General features: G+C 43.3%; 1 protein-coding gene across 5 annotated transcripts; it reads left to right on the top strand.

Moving 5' to 3' along the window:
- The first annotated feature begins 500 nt into the window (after positions 1-500).
- map6a (microtubule-associated protein 6a) lies at positions 501-19,659 on the top strand. 5 transcript variants are annotated; one of them, XM_028984809.1, is made up of 6 exons: positions 501-1,479; positions 12,598-12,817; positions 13,705-13,919; positions 17,024-17,134; positions 18,282-18,416; positions 19,154-19,659. In XM_028984809.1, the coding sequence occupies exons 1-6, from the start codon at positions 785-787 to the stop codon at positions 19,167-19,169; spliced, it is 1,392 nt and encodes a 463-aa protein (XP_028840642.1). In that variant the 5' UTR covers positions 501-784; the 3' UTR covers positions 19,170-19,659. The 5 variants fall into 5 exon arrangements, with proteins under 5 accessions (XP_028840642.1, XP_028840645.1, XP_028840643.1 ...); XM_028984812.1 differs by lacking the exon at positions 17,024-17,134 and having other exon boundaries at positions 13,705-13,882; XM_028984810.1 differs by lacking the exon at positions 17,024-17,134.
- Positions 19,660-20,700: the final 1,041 nt, after the last annotated feature.

Here is a 20,700-nt window from a genome sequence, read left to right as displayed (position 1 = left end):
TGGCCATCTGCTCACTCGCTCAGGTTTTCACGCTTGTTAAGACACAGCTCTGGCACTAATCCACTTCTGAATGCAGACTAAGGTGGGAATAATAATAAAAATTTAAATGACAGGAAAATGGTTGAACCGTCTGTTGAAGGATAAGTTCTTAATTTCACAGTAAGATAAGTTCTTTTCATTTTCTTCATCTAGAATCGCGTCATCTTTAGAAGATGGAATTGCCCATTTGTCGCCTCTTTCTTCTTTTATCTTTAACTATATCTGGATTTATCCTAGACGCATTTTTTGGAATTAATAGCTATACAGCTCGAACGCCGGTTTGCTGTGCTGGTGTCGTTTTAATGACCGTGCGGTTTTTCACTAATTAAAAAAATCCGCAATGCCCACAACCCGGTCGGCACCGCGGCTGCCCGCAGCGCCCCCAGCGGCGCCTGCCCGCCACTGCAGGGAAGCGGCGGCCCCGCCCACTGCAGCCGCCGCGCGATGATGCTCCAGTTCCGCGCATCTCGACGGGGATGCTGAGGCTGCGCGGGCGGGGCTGCTGCATCGGCCACGGAGACACCGAGCAGGACGAAGCGCGGATGTCCAGGCGAGATATTCACGTCGAGAGGGCGAATTTTCCATTTTCGGCCATGATGGATTAATTCTCGTGGAGAAGAAGGCAAATCACCACTATCTCGACGCACGTCTTGCTCTGGCGCTTCGAGGATCCGTAGGCCTGACGTAAAAACGGAAATCTCCGAAACTTGACCGTATCGGAGGCACAATTGAGCAAACCGGCGTCATGGCGTGGCCCTGCATCACCAGAGCCTGCTGCATGGCTCGCTTCTGGAACCAGCTGGACAAGGCTGACATTGCGGTGCCCCTGGTCTTCACCAAGTACCCGGACGTGTCCGAGATGCAGCACCTCCATCTGCAGCAGAAGCAGCTGCACGCCCCGCAGCCTCGGCCCGCCGCGGTCGCCATAGACACGCAGCCGTCGCACCGGGACCAGGCGGCGGCCGACGAGACGTCGAGCGGCTCCGTGATGCGCCAGGACTTCAAGCACTGGAAGGTCCGGCCGGAGCCCAGCTGCAAGCCCAAAAGCCAGTACCACTGCCCGGAGACCCCCTTCAACAACGAGACCCAGTACCAGAAGGACTTCAAGCCGTGGCCCATCCCCAAGAAGGGCGACCACCCCTGGATCCCCAAAGCGGAGGCCGACAGCGGCGTGGAGAAGAGCGAGATCGCCGACCGGGTGCCGGAGAAGGACGAGCGGCGGCGGCGCCACGCCGAGAAGAGGGTGAGCGTCAAGCTGCTGGAGGGCGCGCAGCGGCAGCTGCAGCCGAAGGCGGAGGAGGGCCGGGGCCGAGCGGCGGCGGCGGCGGAGGAGAAGGAGGGCCGGGGCCGAGCGGCGGCGGCGGAGGAGGGCCGGACCCGAGCGGCGGCGGACGCCCTCAACAGGCAGATCAAGAAGGAGGCGACGGCCAGCTCCTACAGGTTCGTATACGTGCTGCTGACCAGGCCAGGTTGCGGCGCTCTGGCGTCTGGGGTGGTGCAGATTGCCTTTGTGTTACACTGCAGCACAGCACACAGGGGCATGTCACACAGTGATATGTGTCCTCTGCTTTTAAACCATCGCACCTTGGTGAGCAGTGGGCAGCCGTGACAGGCGCCTGGGTAGTGGCACCTTGGCGGCTCGGGGATTCGAACCGGCAACCTTCTTCCTTACCTGCTAGGCCAGCACTGCCCCCAGTGGAAGATAAGGCTGGTCCTTTGAAGCGATGTTCGTCTCTAATGAAGAAGCATGCCTTCTAGTCCACAAAGAACGTCAAGGCCTTATTAATTACCTTCAGATTTATTTCTGCAAACGAACGCGCTCATAAACAAGAGAACCAGCTCAAATTGGACTCCAGTCCAGATGTTGTTCATGTTGTAAATGACTCTTTCACATCATTAGAAAAACCCCAGCAGCACCGGTAATTAAAACTGGCCAAATTCTCACTCGTACAGTTACTCGTGCATCAGCAGATGTGGGGTCGACTTCATTATTTCAAACCTCGTCAAAGATTATTTATCAATCGTGTATTTCAATTAAAACTATTTTCAAAAGAATCATATTACAAAATCGGATTTTTCCACTTGAAGCGAACGGGATGTGCCATACCACTGATTTCCTTTTCGATCTGATACCAAGTAAAATGCAGGTTGATATCGGTGGTACTGATCCGATACTGATCCTTTATACAATGGGATTGGAAATTTGGGGGTTTGTCTTGGGCACTGAGCTGCTGGGGGGGCGGGGTTGGTGTCCACCAAACAGACTGGGCCCGCCCCTTTCCGTGATGTCACTGAGTCAGGTTGCTGTGGGGAGCAGAATTTCCACCGGCGCGCTTACTTTCAGTTGGTACGCGGTGCAGTGGTAGAAGAGCAAAAATACCGTCACCATTGTGCTAGTATCGATCCAATGCTGATGCCAGCTTGGTATCGATATTTAGGATCGATACACACATCCCTAATGTAAACACTACCTTTAAAAAAGGCTTCCGGTATGGATAGCGGTACTTTTAGGTGCGTTGTGGGCCTGGTGGTGTTGAGTGTGGAAAAAAGCTGCGTTTTTGTATTCATCATCTACATGCATATTTTATAGGAGGTCTTTGCAGGTCCTGTACAGTTTCCAGTGTAATTGTGTCCAGTAAAACACTTTCCTGTGATGTCTCAACATCCGGGGCTGATATGTGTGTTTGATGGCGTTTTGTGTGTGTGTGTGTGTGTGTGAGTCTGTGTGTAGATGACAAGTTCCAAAAATCTTCCTGGAAAAAGCAGTTTGTGTTTTGATGCTGTGAAGGTGGAATCAGTATAAATATCGTGTACGTCTGCAATCGTCACTTTCTGCGCATCTCCGCTCAGTTTCACGTGTTTTCGTGTTCACTCTCGGTCTGATTCTGGACGTGCTGTGAAGGGAGTTTAGGAATCGGGGGATTTAGTGCCTCAGCAGCTCAAGAAGACCATGTTGGAGTATGTGAGTTCCTGTTTACGACGTTTGAACGAAAAGCCTCTTTTCTTTGATGTTATTTGAGGCGTGCCGGTGAGCATGGGGGCGGCTGCCGTGTTGGAAAAGCAACAAGTGAAGCAGCTGCTGGCGGCGTCTGGAGCAGGGCGTACAGCTGCTGCTCCCTTGGCACAAAATGGCAGCAGCTTGGTGTCCACTGTCATTACTTTGCGCGCTCGAAGGAAAAATAGGTCACGTGTGGGTTAATTGTCACCTTGCTGCACCTTTTTGTGTCCTTTTTTATTTACTTTTTATGCTTGTTTTGTGCATAAGGTGCTGTACAACCATCAATCCATAATGTCTTATCATTGTACCAAAGCAATTTTGAAGCAATTTTTCAGTGCAATGATATTTCATTAATACTGACAAGTTACCTGTGACCTTCAGTTCCTTTAGCACTTCTCACATCTGGCCAAAATGATCTCTCCTTCTACAACTGCACGCTTCCTTGGAGTAACAATAGACAACCATCAATCACCAATCTTTCCCGCTCATGTAGATTCCTTCTCTACAATATCAGACAAATCCGTCCTTATCTGTCAACCCAGGCCACCCAGATACTGGTTCAGTCCTTAGTAATCTCACGACTGGACTACTGTAACTCCCTTCTAGCTGGTCTACCACTATGTACCATCCGACCTCTACAACCAATACAAAATGCAGCAGCACGACTGATCTTCAGCCTTCCCAAATTCTCCCACACCACCCCTCTGCTACGTTCCCTCCACTGGCTCCCAGTAGCTGCACGCATCAGGTTCAAAATACTGATGCTGGCCTACAAAGCCAGACATGGAGTAGCACCATCCTACCTCACAGCCCTTATTACACCTCACACTGCACCTCGTATACTCCGAGCCTCCAGTACTGCTCTCTCGGTGGTGGAAAGAACTTCCCCTCGAGGTCAGAACAGCTCAGTCACTGAGTACCAGGGTGGTAGTAGCCTAGTGGGTAACACACTCGCCTGTGAACCAGAAGACCCGGGTTCAAATCCCACTTACTACCATTGTGTCCCTGAGCAAGACACTTAACCCTAAGTGACTCCAGGGAGGGACTGTCCCTGTAATTACTGATTGTAAGTCGCTGTGGATAAGGGCGTCTGATAAATGCTGTAAATGTAAATTTTAATACGGCAGATTAAGACCTTCCTCTTTAGAGAATATTTAGACTAACCTGAAATTTTCTTAAATTTGGACTTATTCAGGGAAAAACTACAACAGAGTGAATAAAATGATTGTATTCATGGTGTGAGTCCTAGTGAACTAGAACTGATTACTTCATTGCTCTGGATAAGGGCGTCTGCCAAATAAATGTAAATGTTAATTTAAACGTAAATGTAAAATGCTATTTGCATTCGAGAAACACAGAAAGAGAAGACATGTTTGTGCGATCTGCACAGAACCCTGTCCCTCGCTCTGCGGGCGAACTGGCTTGTCCCCTGAACCCTTGGACAAATGCTGATACACACAGTTCTCAGCACCACAGACGGGCTTTTGTTGCCTCAGGACAATATAAATTCACACAGGATGCCCGTGTCAGGGGGAGAACTGGTTTGATATTACAGTACCATGTGCGCGATCGCCCCACGGAGCAGATGAATGAGAGCGGTGTTTCGCTGTGCTGAGAGCCATAACGGAGCAAAGCTGAAGTGATGTCCTCACTCACAAAGTCCAAATTATAAAGATTATTGTTGTAGACTAATCATTGGCACTGGCAATTTTAGGCATTTTTATCAACCACCCAAGGGATTTCCTTACTGCTACTGGGATTGGCAGACCGCAGGGCTTGAACGCGTCTGTATACGAAGCGGAAAACAGATTGAAAAGGATCGTCCGAAACCGGCACAGGAAGATGTGTGAAAACTTGTGGGTTGGACGAGCAGCAGCGGTCCTGCAGCATGACCACCCGCTTTACTGTAATTGTGTGGAAGCAGAGCAGGGGTCCTGTCCTGGGGGAGTTGCACGGCCAGCCAAAGGTGATTCGTCCGCAGAAGAGCACTTAAATATGCATGAGCACGCGCGGAAGGGGTCTGTTCTCAACGCCAGAAACGTTGACGAGGCAGTTGCATTTCCTCTGCCGTTGGAGCTCTCGCGGAAATTGATCGGACCTTAAATTCCTGATTTACTTTTTTAATTCGATGTTGATATTATTGTTATTTACATTTTTTTTTGCTTGCTGAGCAATTGGAGGGCCAAACCAGAAATGTCATTAAACCAGCAATGCAGATATTAATACGCTGCTGCAATGGCCTTTATAAACTTTATGTGTTAATGGGCTGATCTTTCGCAAAGCTAATATTTACGGGCTGTTGGTCTAGTTTACCCTGTGCAACCTGCTATGAAATATGGGCTGTCAGAGAGACAGTCATGCCAAAAAACGACCCATCAGTAGAATGCTTGTGAATTCTGAAGTGTTCAAACTAAAGTAATGATTTGACAATTACTCAGAAGCCCTACAGTAACCAGTTTTTCTTTCTCATACTGGTTCCCCCTGACGAAACGTCACCCTGGCATTTCACTGGCCCTTGAGTGTGTCACACCATCGCCATGGCAACACAGCACTTGAATGCATCCCATCAGCAACATGCTGAGAGTGTAGTTTTACACATGGGCCTCCAGTGCCATCCTACAGAGGTCAACCCATTCACGGTCTTGTAAGCGGCTCCTACAACCCTCTGCATATATTTACATCTCATTTACATTCGCTGTGTCGGTAGACGGTTGAAAGTAGATGGCAAGATGGTTGGGAGTTAGATAAATGATTGCATGATTTTATCAATATGTATTTCATGTAGTATGTGTTCTAAAATTAATTGAATTTGTATATATAAAAGGTATAGACCTTTTAAATGAAGTTACCACGATCTTTTCTTTATGAACAAGTGACCCTTTGTAACCTACAGTTTGGGCCTATTCTATATATTCTATATATGGACAAACTGCAACCTCATTGCTCGATAGCTTATTTTGCCCTGTAAATTACCTAAATTTCCTCACTGCCAGCCTTCTTTTATTTTAATCTGAATGGAGGGGTTCCATTTGAAGCCAAGCTTCCCCCTCACTGTATCGGGGTACTTCACCAGCCTTGCTTTGTGCCAGAGCATTTCCATGGTGACGGAGTCGCCAGTAACCTCCCATCAGCAACACACTAATGAGTTGGAGAGGCTTTATTTTACAAAAAATGTTTCCGGTGCCACCTTTCAGAGGTCAAAGTGGCCTAGCGGGTAAGGAAACGGACCCGTTATCGGAAGGTTACCTGTTCGAATCTTGAACAGAGGTGCCACTGAGCAAAGCACCGTCCCCACACACTGCTCCCTGGGCCATACGCACTCTGCTTTTAAAAACCAAGGATACATTTAGTTGTGTCACCGTGTGCTGTGCTGTGTTTCACAACGACAATCACGTCGCTTTCATGAGATGCATACGTATGGCCAATTTATTAAAAACACCTACCATGTAGATACGCTTCATTTGAGACTATTGTCCTGTTCTTATTGTTTGGTTAAATAATATCTGGCCAACGTTGGTCCAGATCATTGGTGAATGAATGGATTTTACTGGTCTTCAGCACGTCTGATTTACAGCTCATTCCTGTGTGACCTACTGATTTATTTATTATAAAAAAAAACATCCATCAAAACACCATTTGTGAGACGGAAACATTTAGGAATAATCTAAAAATAAGTAGAATAATCAATACTACAGCTTCAGGGATCAGGATGATGCAGTGTGTTCCCACCCTGTGTACATCGCCAATAAGATGCGAATATATGGAAAATGTTCAGTACATTGCTGAGTAGCACTGCAGAGAGTCCACTGCAGTACTATAACCCTGAATAAAATGCCTTTTGCTGAAAAGTCAGTGCCAAGTGCCCTGTGGAGATGCGTTTTCCAGCTCCCAGCATTGAGTAAGCACCATTCCCTGAGCCCGTTTGGCCCGTGGCTCTCTGTCCCCTTGGCCTTGAACCCTGTGCAGTAATATACAGTACTCCTGCTGCTGTGGATCCAACAGACTTTGCTCTTCCCACTTATGCAAACGCACCTCGCTGCTTCCCTCGCGAGCTCCTACGCTGTGGAGAAGAGAGACCACCCTTCAGCCAGAATTCATTAGCACTCACTGCTTTTAAGGTTTGATTTCATCCAAGGGAATAAAAAAAAACATCTCATCCCTCTCACAGGTCATTGTTGCTGTTCTTGTTTCGAACTTAAAATATTCCGTATGAAATTCATTGTCTATCATATAAAATGGCCCGTGTATCCATTTTCATTTCTGTGTGGATGGAATTGAATTACACTGCTTGTGCTTTTCCGCTGTTGCCTGGTAATGCTTGGCTCTGCCTCAGTGTGCCATCCTGTTGTGCTATTTCAAGTGAATGTGTGTGTGTGTGTGTGTGTGTGTGTGTGTGCATTTTTTTCACTTTATTCTTATTGTCCATCCCACTTTTCATAAACAGAAAGGTAGATTGGATCACACTATCAAATGTACATGCTGTTAACATCCCATACTCTTCATTTGAGACTATTGTCCTGTTCTTATTGGTTGGTTATCTGGCCAACGTTGATCCGGATCATTGGTGAATGGGTGGATTTTACTGGTGTTAAGCACTTCTGATTTGCACAGCTCATTCCTGTGTGACCTACTGATTTATTTATTATAAAAAAACATCCATTAAAACACAATTTATGAGATGAAAGCATTTAGGAATAATAAAAAAATAAGTAGTATAATCGATACTATAATCAATAGTAACATCCCGCAGTCAATGAGTTCATGGCATGCAATGCTGATGGAACTCCATTCGCATTTTTGTGCATGTCTGCATCTGAACATATCAGTATCGGCTGATGTTCATTGATTGTCTGCATCAACGAATACTGCTGGCTTCTTAATGTCGGCTTCTTCTCACGTCTGCTTCATTATTAAGCCTTTACTATCAAACCTCTATCAATTGGTTATTAACAACAACAACAACAACATTTATTTCTTATATAGCCAAAAATAACATACAGTATGTCTCAATGGGCTTTGACAGGCCCTACAGTTGACACCCCCCACACTTGACCCTTCTGCACACAAGGAAAAACTCCACACATCAGTTTATTAAACTGCAAGTTATTGCAAATGTTTGGCAATTCATAGGGATGAGATGAGTCCATGTACAAGGATTTTTTTCTAAACACCCTAGAAAATGATTGTAGAAAATGTGTGAAATGAAACTGCTCGCAGTTGAAGGAGCCCATCTCGCGACCCTTCACTCACACACTGACACACACAGACAGTTCACCTACTGTACGTGCCTTTGGGAGGGAGGAAACTGGAGAACCTGGAGAAAACCGGCGGCAACACGGGGAGAGCATGCATATTCAAGACTGTGAAGTGTACGCGGAATTGTGCAGTAATTGCTGTTGTAATTATGTGTTATAATTTTTTTATTATGCAGTTCAGCAGAGCTGAAGACTGACAGTCTCTTTCCCCATCTAGGTTATACTAGACAGCAACACATATTGTGAATTTTGCGAACATTGAAGAAAATAATGACCTTTCTGTAGCAGACCGAGAGGCTTGAGGTGGAATTCTGTCCCGAACTGAATTCTGTGGCTGTGGCAGTAGGGGTCCAATTAAGTTGCTGCAGGAGAATCCGTATTTCAGGTTGCGGTTTGTGGACAAGTTCCTTGTCGTTCAGGGGTTAATAGCACATTTATTTAAAAACAAGATGTGATTGGACTTCAGAGCTGCTTTCTGTCCCACGACACCCATGTGTAAGAGCAGAATGAATCTGCTGCTTCGTCATCACTACAGTGAAACGGCAGTCCTGCTGCAGGCGCATTTATCATGCAGCGCAGGTGTCACGATGCCCGCCCGATAACATGGTCCAGTGTGCTAAAAGACGTGATGGATTTGCTGACCTTTAGTGCTGCTGTAATGATGGCGGTGTGCTCTAGTCATTATATTTGGTTATATAAAACAGCGTTTCCATGATTAATTGGTGGCGCGGCAATTATGCACAGACGGTTGTCGTCTGTGAGGCTTTTTGAGGTTTTGTGCGGTTTTGTGCAGATCTGACGGTTCTGACAGAGCTGATTCTTCCAAAAAGCCAGAACTTTCCTATGACTGGCAGCACCGCCCCTCCACCCCCACCCTTCCTTTCTTCCTGTCCGCTAATACTGTTACCTAATCAATGCAGCCCAGTGCTTGACTGACATAATGCAATAAAGCAGCCCTGAGCACGCAGCGTCGTATTTCTCGGAGATGGGCGTGGCCTCTCGGCCCCTGTCTGAGCCTGGACGAGACGGTTCATCTTTATGACAAGAGGCAGCCTCGTCTACCGCTGATGCGTGTTGAGAGGTGCCATATTCACCTGCAAAAATGCCAGGAGGGAATAAAACGCCATGATTCAGGACCTGAGTGTTCTGGCTCTGTGCATTTCAGGAGTGACTTTGAAGAAGTGCTGCTCTGGTATAAAACCGTGTTGCCCTGTTGTTCCCGTGCGGTACAGTACGAGGTTGTTTTTCATGTCGTGATGAAAATGTGCAGTTGTGCTGTGGGGTCGGGCGTCGGCTGTGCCAGAACAGCTGCCCTGTGGATGTTCTCAGATCCATGGGAATATCGAAGATGCAGATGGAGCGCCAGGCAGAGATGGGCACTGGGTTTGTAGGGCTGAAAAACAAGTTTTCTCTCTGTTGAGTGTAGTTTCTGTGGATCTGAGTTTTTAGGATAGAATGGAAATTGAGTAATTTTACCCTAAAAGCTGTTGAGAGGAAGTGCTGCCAGATGTTTGTGATATAAAATGGCTTCTGTCAGTCTACTCCTGTTACTTTTAAAACATGATAACACAGCATGGGCACACACAACAACTTTAATATGCCATTTTTGTTTTACAATTTTATACAATTCAAGGTTAGTATGTGAAGTAAAATGTGCTTTCACTGAGTATAGGGTCAGTGGTGAGGAAGCGGGCAAGGGATCGGACCCGTAATCGTCAGGTTCCGGGTTCGAATCCTGATCCGCCAAGGTGCCACTGAGGTGCCACAGAGCAAAGTACGGTCCCCACACACTGCTCCCCGGGCGCCTGTCATGGCCACCACTAAGTTAAATGCATTTGGTTGTGTGCACCATGCGTCACATTCAGTCCTCTGCACTCTTCTTCTCGGTGATTAGTCCACTGTCATGTCAGCACATCATTTTTTCTGGGAAGTCAAACTCTCAAAATCACTAAATTGTTGTTTGAAATCAGCCTGACCCATTTTAAGCAAGGTTTGAAGACCCCGTTCCGGTCAAATGTACAGATCTCTGTGTTATGTGGGATGCTCTTTTCAGTTCTAATCCGATCCCAATACATTACTGTAGATACCAATACCTCGATCAATGATCTTGATAAAATTCAGATAGATCTCTTATTTCAGACTTGAAAATTAGTTCTATAGTTATCACGTTATTTCTATTCCATATTAATACTGACAACAACAAGTTATGTTCACTGTCAAAATACACCTGGCAAGCCTGTGGCCTCCGACATTTTTCTCTAGCATCCCGCTTTCCTTTCCTAAAATGATGCGGTTTGATTTACAGCTCTGGACACTCAGATACTGCGTGCATTCATTTGGCCTAAAGTAATTCTTGACACACTGTTGTTTTTTTTTGATGCTGCGAAACATCACCATGCATCACAATGTCACATCTCATGAGAGCAAGATGACTTCAGACAGATTGTGCAGTGCCTCTCGCCTGGCTGCACAAACGTTGAACTGCCTCAGTGACAACACAACCTTGCCCTTATTGGCTAAAGATTTTGTGACGTGTGTGTGATGTTTGTATAAAGTTCCGTTGAATTATCTTGTTTTAATGAAGGATATTATAACAACACAGTTTGCAACAGAAAATCACACTGCATTCATGAATGTAGTCAGTTTATTCCACTGCAGGCAGACCTAAGCCTATCTCATACACACCGACTGGTATAATCACCCTCTCCTCCATCTTAGTTTCAATGATTTGTTTCTATGGGGTGTGTCACAGCGTTCACACTATCAAATGTAAAGTTCAACTAAATGAACTTTAATCATGGTGTGCAAAGGAGCTCGCAGAGGCGCAGCAGAAAATATCTCTTCAGACGTGCATCGCCATTAAAAACTGGGTTTCAGAGTGCAGACTTGTGCTTCCCACATTTGGTCTGAAACCGCTTTGCATTGGACTCATATTCCACACTGAAAACTGGATCAATAAGTGCATCGGCCCGCACCGTCAGATACTCGATACGTCAACACCTAGATTGTATCCCTAAAAAAATTGTTGGTGGATCTGAGAGGCCAGTCTTAGGGTCGCTACTCTGAACCTTGACCGGATTTGTACCAAGTACCATTTTTGTCCCGCATGTGTTACTATTGTTAATGTGATGTCAAGGAAACAAACCATGACATTTTTGAGTACTTTGCATGACCCTTCTGGCCAACCTAAGCTATGTGCCAACACTGACTTGAGAAACTTCTAGCTTAAGTTCTGCTCAGTTTTCTTTCTGGCTATTCAAAGTCAACTTTATGGTGATCTCACCATATACAAGTACACAGAGAGCCGAGATTGCAAAGCTTCAGGGATTCACAGTGTGCAAAAAATACATATTGCAAATGGAATAACACACAAAACATAACAAAGGACATTTTCCACCAACCCATAATTAGATTAGATTCAGCATTATTGTTATTACACTGCAACGAAATGCAGTTTAGGTCTAACCAGAAGTGCAATAAGCAGCAAGTGCAGGATAAAGGTAAAATAAGTTATGGGTGATATGTACAGGAAGAGACTGAATAATATTTACAGATGGATGTACAGTAGTATGTCATAATATGCAGTATATTATGTATAGTATTAACTATAAATATGAACACATGTATAAAAGAAAGTGTATAATCAAACATTTTACAAGTGTGTATATGCAATGGATATATATATATATATATATTTATATTTACAGTTGAATATGTACATTGTAGTGCAATGATTATGTGCAAAAATGTGCAAGATTAAATAGTACGGTGGTTATCAGGAGTGTATGGGGGGAAGGAGTGCAGGTTGAGACAAACAAGGTGGACAAGTAGCAAAAATATGATAATATATCAGTGTATGGATTTATTTAGTATATAGTGTATATAGTATATGATATACTATGATAATAATGAGAGTAGTAGTAGTAGTGATACGACACATAGTATGATGATAGTAAAAACACAGGAGCTCAGTGTAAGGTAGTGAGAGATTAAAGTGCAGGGTACAATGCTTCAATTAAAAGTGCTAAGTGCAGTACTGTTGTTCAGTTTGAAAAAAAAAGGTTCTGCAGATGATTTAAGGCTTATTCCACTGATGAGACATGCTCCTGCATATCTAAGTCCGTGATGATAAGGGCAGAAGGCAGATCAATCAGTGAGAAAGGTAGTTCAACGGTCAAAGTTCAAATGAAGAACATAAATTCAACCTATAGTAATTCCAGGTGTACAATTTTGTAATGCTTGTGAATTTATTTTTATGAAAATGTATCATTATAAAATTTGATTTTCTTCTTTACCTATTTCCAGGGCAGAGTTCAAACCCTACACCGATGTTAAGCCTGTCAAACTCATCAGGGCCAAGTCCCAGTATCACCCTCCTGATGAAAAGACCAACCTGGAGACCAGTTACAGCGCCACCTACAGGGGGGAGCAGTCAAAGCTGGAGCCCTCAGACAATAAGGCGCTGGAGAGGAGGAGGATCCGCTCACTGTACAGCGAGCCGTATAAAGGCACTGAGCCGAGCAAAGTAAGCCAAGTTTGCTTCTTCTTTGCATATACTCCAGAATATTATGAAGAGTTATGATTAATTAATCAGATTAATTGCATAGTCCCTCTTTGCCATGCAGATGAACTTAATCCCAAAAAACTATTTCCACTGCATTTTAGCCCTGCTACAAAATGACCTGCTCAGATCATTTCAGTGATCCTCTGGTTAACACAAGCAATAGTGTTGAGTTAGAATAGAAGACTGGATGCTTTAAAAGGAGGGTGATGCTTGAAATCATTGTTCTTCCTCTGTTAACCATGGTTACATGCAAGGAAATATGTGCTGTCATCATTACGTTGCATAAAAATGGCTTCACAGGCAAGGATATTGCTACTAAGACTGCACTTAAATCAACCATTTATCAGATCAGTAAAAATTTCCGGGAGAGAGGTCCAAGTGCTGTGAAGAAAGCTTCAGGGTGACCAAAGAAAGTCCAGCAAGCGCCAGGACCTATCAACCTGAATCATCTTGAAAAAAATGGACTCTTTGCATAAGAACTCTTTGCATATACTTGATGTAATTGTCAATAACAACTTACACAATTCTTGTAATTATACTTCAGTACACCACAGAAAAATACTGAAAAAAGTGATGTTGCAAACTACTGAAAACCAGCATCCAGTGAACAGTGTCATTCTCAAAAATTTTTGCCGTGACTGTAGAGTAGAAACACACTTGTATGTCTTTTGTTTAATATAAAACTAAAGACTTTAATAGGTTAGAACGCTCAAAACATAATATGCAAATTTGGTTGTTTTGACTCTGATTGTTCATTTGGGGAAAAAGTTCATCTGAAATGTTTGGTTAGATTCTACATTTTTCAAATATAGCTGGGACAATAATATATCTTTTCATTTCCTTCTCAGGTGGAGAAATCGAGTACCCCTCGATCCAAACCCAAAAAGACAACCACTACATCAACAGGCCAGAGCAAACCAGCAAAGAAGGCCAAAGAGAAGCAGGCCACCTCCATACGAGGAGCCAAGAAGAAGAGCTCAGAGAACCAGCCCACGTCCAGGCCAGAGGAGGGAGACAAGGAGAAAAGTAAAGAGATGAACAACAAACTGGCTGAGGCAAAAGAGTAAAAATCATTGCACTTCTACTTCTATTTAATACTTCCTTATGGAAATAAAAATGAAGGCTGCAGAATGAGTTAATCAGAAGGTCTCATCCCTTTAACGCTCTGGTCTGTAGTTCTTTCTTTCTATCGCTCTCTCTTTCTTTCTTTCTTTGCCTTACTGTCCACTTTTCATCCTCCTTCTGTTCTGCTTCTGTGTCCTTCTTTCACTTTCTTTTCTCCCTCTTTCTCGTGCTATGAATAACTATATCTTTCATGAAGACGTGTACTAAATGTCAGGGTTGGGACTGACATTTTCTACTCTTTGCCACATGCCACATGAATTCCCAACAGCAGAGACAGGGGCGGGGGTGGGTGGGTGGGTGTTTCTCTTCAGCTCCACCCCTCCACTTTCTTCCCATTGCAAGGTTTCTATGGCGACGGATGCTGCACTGCTGTTGCATGGGGGCCCTCTGTATGGTTGGCATCCATCAACTGCACAGATTGCTCTGACACATTTATCAAGGTTTTGGGTCTGAGAAACATTTCATAATCAAATAATATTGAAAATTATAATCATATGCAAAAGTCACATAACTGTCTGTTTCTGAACTGGTTTTGCTCTGAAAGTCTTTGATAAATGTGCAACTTGGTTTGAAATCTGATCCTATGCCTGCTTCTTTTGTGAATGCAATCTTCTGGTTCTGAGCAATTACATTCCCCCCCCCCATCAGATATTAAATCACCTTTAATATCTGGCAACATTTCCTCGATTGTTCATTTTTATTTGTGCAACATATTGTATCACCACTTTATCCAGGTAAACATGGGAAGGTGATAAAACACAAATAGCTTTATCAGCCATAATTATTCATTAACAAGTTCTCGATTGAGAGGCATTGCAGGTCACCTAATAATTTCTCTGGACATAAAGATTGACTACCTGTCCTTTCCAGGAGTTGTAAGATAGTATGCATTATTGGATGTACTATAAATGTGTTTTTTGAACAAACTGTAGTTTAGAATGTCATGTCTACTGTATTGTTATTATCACGTATCTAAGTAATGGGATGAAATCCACATGGTAACGTAGAAGCGCTTGGTGAACGGCAAAATTGTAACCTGTTTTTTTTTAACACTGTCCTTTGAATGAAACCAAAACAATCTGTGTAAACCTCAAACACCCACACTTACACACACTTTCAGGGTTCACAGTTACAGATATTACAGATGAACTTAGGTGCTAAAGGATCTCTTGAGGTTGAATCTTAACAATAGGGGCAGTACGATACATACAAATGTGAATAAGAAACATCCCATGTTTTTGTTTGTACCCCCCCCTCCCATTATTATTTATTTATTTATTCATTCATGTGTTCATGAAAGAGTGAATGTTTTAATAATTGAAATGATGTCTGCTAATCCCTCTTTTTATATTGTAATGAGTCCCATGATGTGATGGTAAGTTGAATGCTGTCTATTTGGAATGCTCCCCCCCTTTTTTACTATTCTTTTAAGATATGCTGGCCACATGCTTGTTTTCATCTTTAGTTGGCTCAAAGATAAATGACCTGTCCATCTGGGTTTAAGGTTCTAAATGCATGGGTAAGGTTCCCTGAAAGCACATTGACCAGTTTTCCCAAGCTCAACCTCTTTAGCCAGTTGATTCTTGTGCCGAGGCAAGCTTGAAGATGGGCATTTAGGCATTCACTGCAATTAGATGGTGCACATGGACAGTAGACACCCCCATTAGCATCTTACCATACAAAGTATACGACAGTTCTTGCATTTTTTTTGACTATGTAAATTTGTTGCATAGTCTCCGGCAAAAGGAGCAAAACAAGAACAGTTGGTCAAAATTGGTTCCAAGCATCTCAGATGGCTTCATTTGAACAGCCTGCTTGTGAAAGACATTGCCTTGCTTGTTCTTCCGTTGTTCCATGAAATCATCCTATACTTGTCCCCTCCTTTCTGATTCCATCTGCTTTGATGGTCTGAGTCCCTCCCCCTTTTGCTCCTCCTCCTTTTCCATTTTCCAGTTAAGGAGGAGCAGTGCAGTCTCCCATTTTTATGTGGTCTGTCTCAGGCCGTCCCCCCACCGTGTCTTGTGCGTGAGGGCATCTCGTTAGGGTTTTTTCCAGCCTTTTTTGGCGGAACTAGAATCACACAAGGAGGAAGGGTAGAGAGGCTGAAGGAGGACGAGGAGGAAACATGTAGACAAGGTGGATGGATGTGTGTATGTACAGTACTGCTAGCTTGCATAGCCTAGCCTACACGGTGCTATCTCTTCTCCATGCTGTAGACAAGAATAAATTCAAGCAAATAGTCATGATTTCACATTCTACAGAGAGTCATGTAATGGGGCAGAATATATAACTGTGATGTGTTTGTGGTTGCTCACTGCTTGCTCATATACTGCAACATCATTAATAAATGGAAAAAGCAGAAAAAAAAGAAGTGTGTTGGTGCATTTTGTTGAAGGGGGGGCTGCATGATGGATGGCAGGTGCATTTCAACCCCCATGGGTGTCTGTGAGAGTCTTTTTCCTCACATATCCCAAGTCTTTTTAGTGCCAGGATAGTGCAGATAATGTTTCAGTATGTTCATCCACATGGAAGAGAACTGTTATCACACACAAAAAATATATTTTTTATTTTATTCATATTAATGTTGTTTAGTTGTTAGCTATGTCAAAGAGACAACCCTGTGGTCTGGCATAGGCCTTGATATCCTTTTGTGGCTCTTACATGCTGCTGTGCAGGTTGAGAAATATATTATTCTGCATCCTGCCCAATATATTTCCAAAATCTATCTACCGGGATTTCACAGCAACATGTGCGCCAAAAAAAGTGTGTTTAGGACCACATGCCAGATTTTAGATTGCATGGATTTTGCCTTAAACATGGTCAGTCTGTGGTTAGCAGATTAGTCAAGATTGCAAAAAAATGTATTTTTTTCTTTGGTACGATAATCTGAATTCTTATGGTGATTGTGCTTTCATTTGCAAAACTACTGCTGTACATTGACCTTCTGTTGATTGGCTTTTGATCATTGTTTTTTGGGGAAAAGTAATCTGTGTGATCTGAATCCTCCCATCGCTAACAAGTGGCATTTTCCTTCGTTTGAAGGGTTGCGCTAAAACAGCACCACTACATTCAGCTCTGTCAGCCAATCCGTGATATCGGTTGGGTTCAGACCCTAAAGCAGCATCTATTGGGGTGTGCTCTGCCCAACCCAAGGTAATCCAAACTCATTCACTGTCCATTGAACAATACTTCATCTAATGGAAACCTTCTCCACTAGGGCACATTGCACTGTTTTGATGGGGTGGAATTGTCTCATCATGTACACTCGCATCCTTCCATACGTGGTTGAAGTCATATCTCCTTCTATATTCTCTTCCATATGGAAATTGTTCAAGAATGACTGATGCCCTTGTGTCATCTGTTTATGTACCATGAGACCACTCTGTTCTTGACCTCGTTTTTCTGTCCCGTGTCTTGTACCTTGCCCATTAAAAAGCTACATACCACATTTTAAAAGTAGGTCGAAGCAAGGCAAACTGCATGGCTTGGATAAACCTGAATCTTGAGCACCTTTCATAAGTTACTGACCAGCCATCATCTTATGCTTTGGGCCATGCATCAAAAATGTAATATATTTAAAAATACAATGTAATGTAATGTACAATGTAATGTAGTATTTTGTAGTGTGGTATTTGCATATGCAACATATGTAGTATTTACAACGACTTGGATTGTTGACGATGGAACACAAGAAGTATAGAGAAGGGCTCTGCAAATGTGGTCACACAGGTATGGTATGGTTGGATAATTACCCCCTGAGGACTGTGATTTGAAGAGCTCTGGTGTAGCCCTGTGCTCAATTTTAGCATTTTGAAGACCGAGGTCCTGCACAGGAACCTAGTCAACATCTCATCAAGTACATCTTCCCCATGATCAGATAAATCAAGTGCTGAGTAGTTAGATTTCCCTGTACAGACCAGTAACTGGCTGTAGAAACAATAGAGCATTTGGAGCAGTGCTACCTTGTCCCTAAACTCCCTATCTGCAGCAGTGGTTTGGTCAACAATTGGAATATTTTTAATGGTCTGATAAAACAGTTTCTGCACAGAGGGCCTTGTTATGTGAATATATCTCTCAGGATTAAGTGATAACTTCCAGTTACATAACCATTAGTCCCAGAGGCTGTAGTTGAGGAAGACTATCATCCTGAATAATAGTCAAAGTGGTACTAGATTGTTCATCTCAATGCTTTCTTGTGTCCCAGAACAGAAGAGAATTGCCTCATCTTATGTCTCTTTCTGTCTTTTTTTTCCTTGTTGTTTTTTTGGGGGCATTCTAATGCTGTGATGCTGCCTCCTAGAGAGCATAAGGCTGAGGTTCATCGACCCAGTGATCATCATTCCTCGAATGCCACTGGAGGAGAGTCAGAACCACTGGTGGAAAGACCCCAGCCTCGGAGGACAGGCGCAGTAGTGCGCTTCACGCCTGACGTGAAGTAATCACACTCTCAGTCAATAGCCCGCTTTTCTGGGTTTGTGAGGGGACTGAAAGGGATTCCATTGACTCTGCTGATGTATAGGTTATCTGATAGCCTCCACAAATTAAAATCTATGAAACAAACAAAAATAATTCTCTGTTGTAACACCTGTGGTTTAAAAAAATGAATGGATTCATTTGATTAAAATAAATGTCAAAGGTGCTATAACGCTGTGTTACATTCTGCTAATTTTCATTTCATACTTTATATATTGACATGCCATTAAGTGCTTCTCTAATATCCTGTGACTGTAGACTGCACATTTAAATGCAAATAAATCCACATGAATCCTTCCTCTGTCCATCTTTATCAAGAAAACTGATACAATAACCAGAGTCAAGATCATGTCATATGGTTACGTAAGTAAGCCAAAAATCTGTCACAAAAAGAATCAACAAAAACATTAAAAAGACAATCTGTTTAAAATATTATTGCATTTCATAATGTTAAATAATTAAAAAAGCACAATCATTACATGCATACAGTAAATATATTTGTAATTCAGAATTAGAATTAGGTTTTAGATTTAAAGAATAGTTTTTTTACCTAGCAACTCACAAATCCTGTTCCCCCGACTGAGATTTAAAGGTTCTTCAGAGCTTTCCAGAGCTATTCTTGGTTAGGAATGTTGATGTTCATTGAAGGACCATTCTGATGGTTGCTCTCCTTTTTGTGTGCTTCTGCTTCATCCTCAGAGTGTGCTATTTCTGAGGGAAAGGCCTCCCAAAAATGTTCCTCTTCTAGGCTTGAACATGATCTGAGCCGCCAACAACCTGGAAAACGAAGAGGAATCACATTTTCACTGGACGTGAGCAAAAGCTTCTATATGACAGGCGAGACCTTCAAAGAAGTTCCAGGGCTCAGAATGAATTCCTAGGGGTTTGGCTGAGCTGCTGAGCCAGTGAAGAAATGTTTCTTCATCATGTAGAAAAACTGAAAGACTCTGTTCTTTCTTTGACCGCCCACTTGGTGCTGATGAAATTGCAGATTTAAGATTGACTTCTGCAGGTTTGTGAGTTCACCCTGCTGCATGTGGACAGGTTTCCACAACGTGACGCAGTCAGCACTCAGGCAGACATACTGTACATGCATAATTTCACTGTAATTTACTGTAGTCAATAAACATGACAAAGTCAGAGACAAATGATTGTAAAAGGTGCATGAAATATGTCAATTAAATAGAATTCTGCAGAATTAAAAATGCGACAGTGATTACTGCTTCTGACAGAGCTCGAAATTGCACAGTCATAGCCCAGAGTGTGGAGGGATTTTAATCTCAATAATGAACATTTCTGCCATTTCATGAGTGTGTTGTCACCAAAAGCAGAATCTTCATTTTAAACCTGTATTTAGGTCTCATGAAAGAATATCCAAAACCGTGAATCTGTTGAAATGTTTGGGCTCCTGGACTGGCTGGTGTAGAAAATAGAGCATAATGTGAAAACTGTGATTATTTGGTTTTGCCCATCATTTGACATCCATGAATCAGCCATTGTGACAAAAAAAGACCTCTGAATTATTCAGTCTTCAAAGAGTGCTCTGTTTGGTAAGCAGCATGAAGAATTAAGCAAGTTTCCACTCCAAGGACGCTTTGCTGTATTTTTAAGGGTGCAGCCGCTAGTCAGATGGCTGTTAAAAAAAAAACACATGGTGGCCTAGCGGTTAAGGAAGCGGCCACTGTAATCAGAAGGTTGCCGGTTTGAATCCCGAGCCGCCAAGGTACCACTGAGGTGCCACTGAACAAAGCACCGTCCCCACACACTGCTCCCCGGGCGCCTGTCATGGCTGCCCACTGCTCACCAAGGGTGATGGCTTAAATGCAGAGGACACATTTTGTTGTGTCGCCGTGTACTGTGCTTGCTGTGCATCACAATGAGAATCACTTCACTTTTCACTTTCATGTAGCATGTCTTCCTGATTGAGCTTGTTGCTTGCACGGTGTTCAATAAAATCAGAACAGAAATCCTCATTCATCTTTAAATAAAACACTGCAAATCAATGAACTTCAACTTATTTCAAGATGTTGATAATTAAATCACATTGTCTTTATTTCAATTGTAATAAAAAGGTCGCAGCCCTGGTGTGACAGAAGAGGGAGAGGTGCTAGCAACCCCTCGGTCTCCCCTAACCAGACACTTACACCGTCTGCAGCCAGGCACGGTCTTACAGACAAAGAGAATTATCTTAAATTAATAATGAACCCAGTGAATCGAACCCCCTCCTCCAGACTATAAGAATGATG

The sequence above is a fragment of the Denticeps clupeoides genome, chromosome 6, assembly GCF_900700375.1.
Source record: "Denticeps clupeoides chromosome 6, fDenClu1.1, whole genome shotgun sequence".
In the NCBI taxonomy this organism is placed as follows: domain Eukaryota; kingdom Metazoa; phylum Chordata; class Actinopteri; order Clupeiformes; family Denticipitidae; genus Denticeps; species Denticeps clupeoides.
The sequence above is the reverse complement of the archived record's forward strand: the minus strand, read 5'-3'. Positions and strand labels throughout refer to the sequence as shown.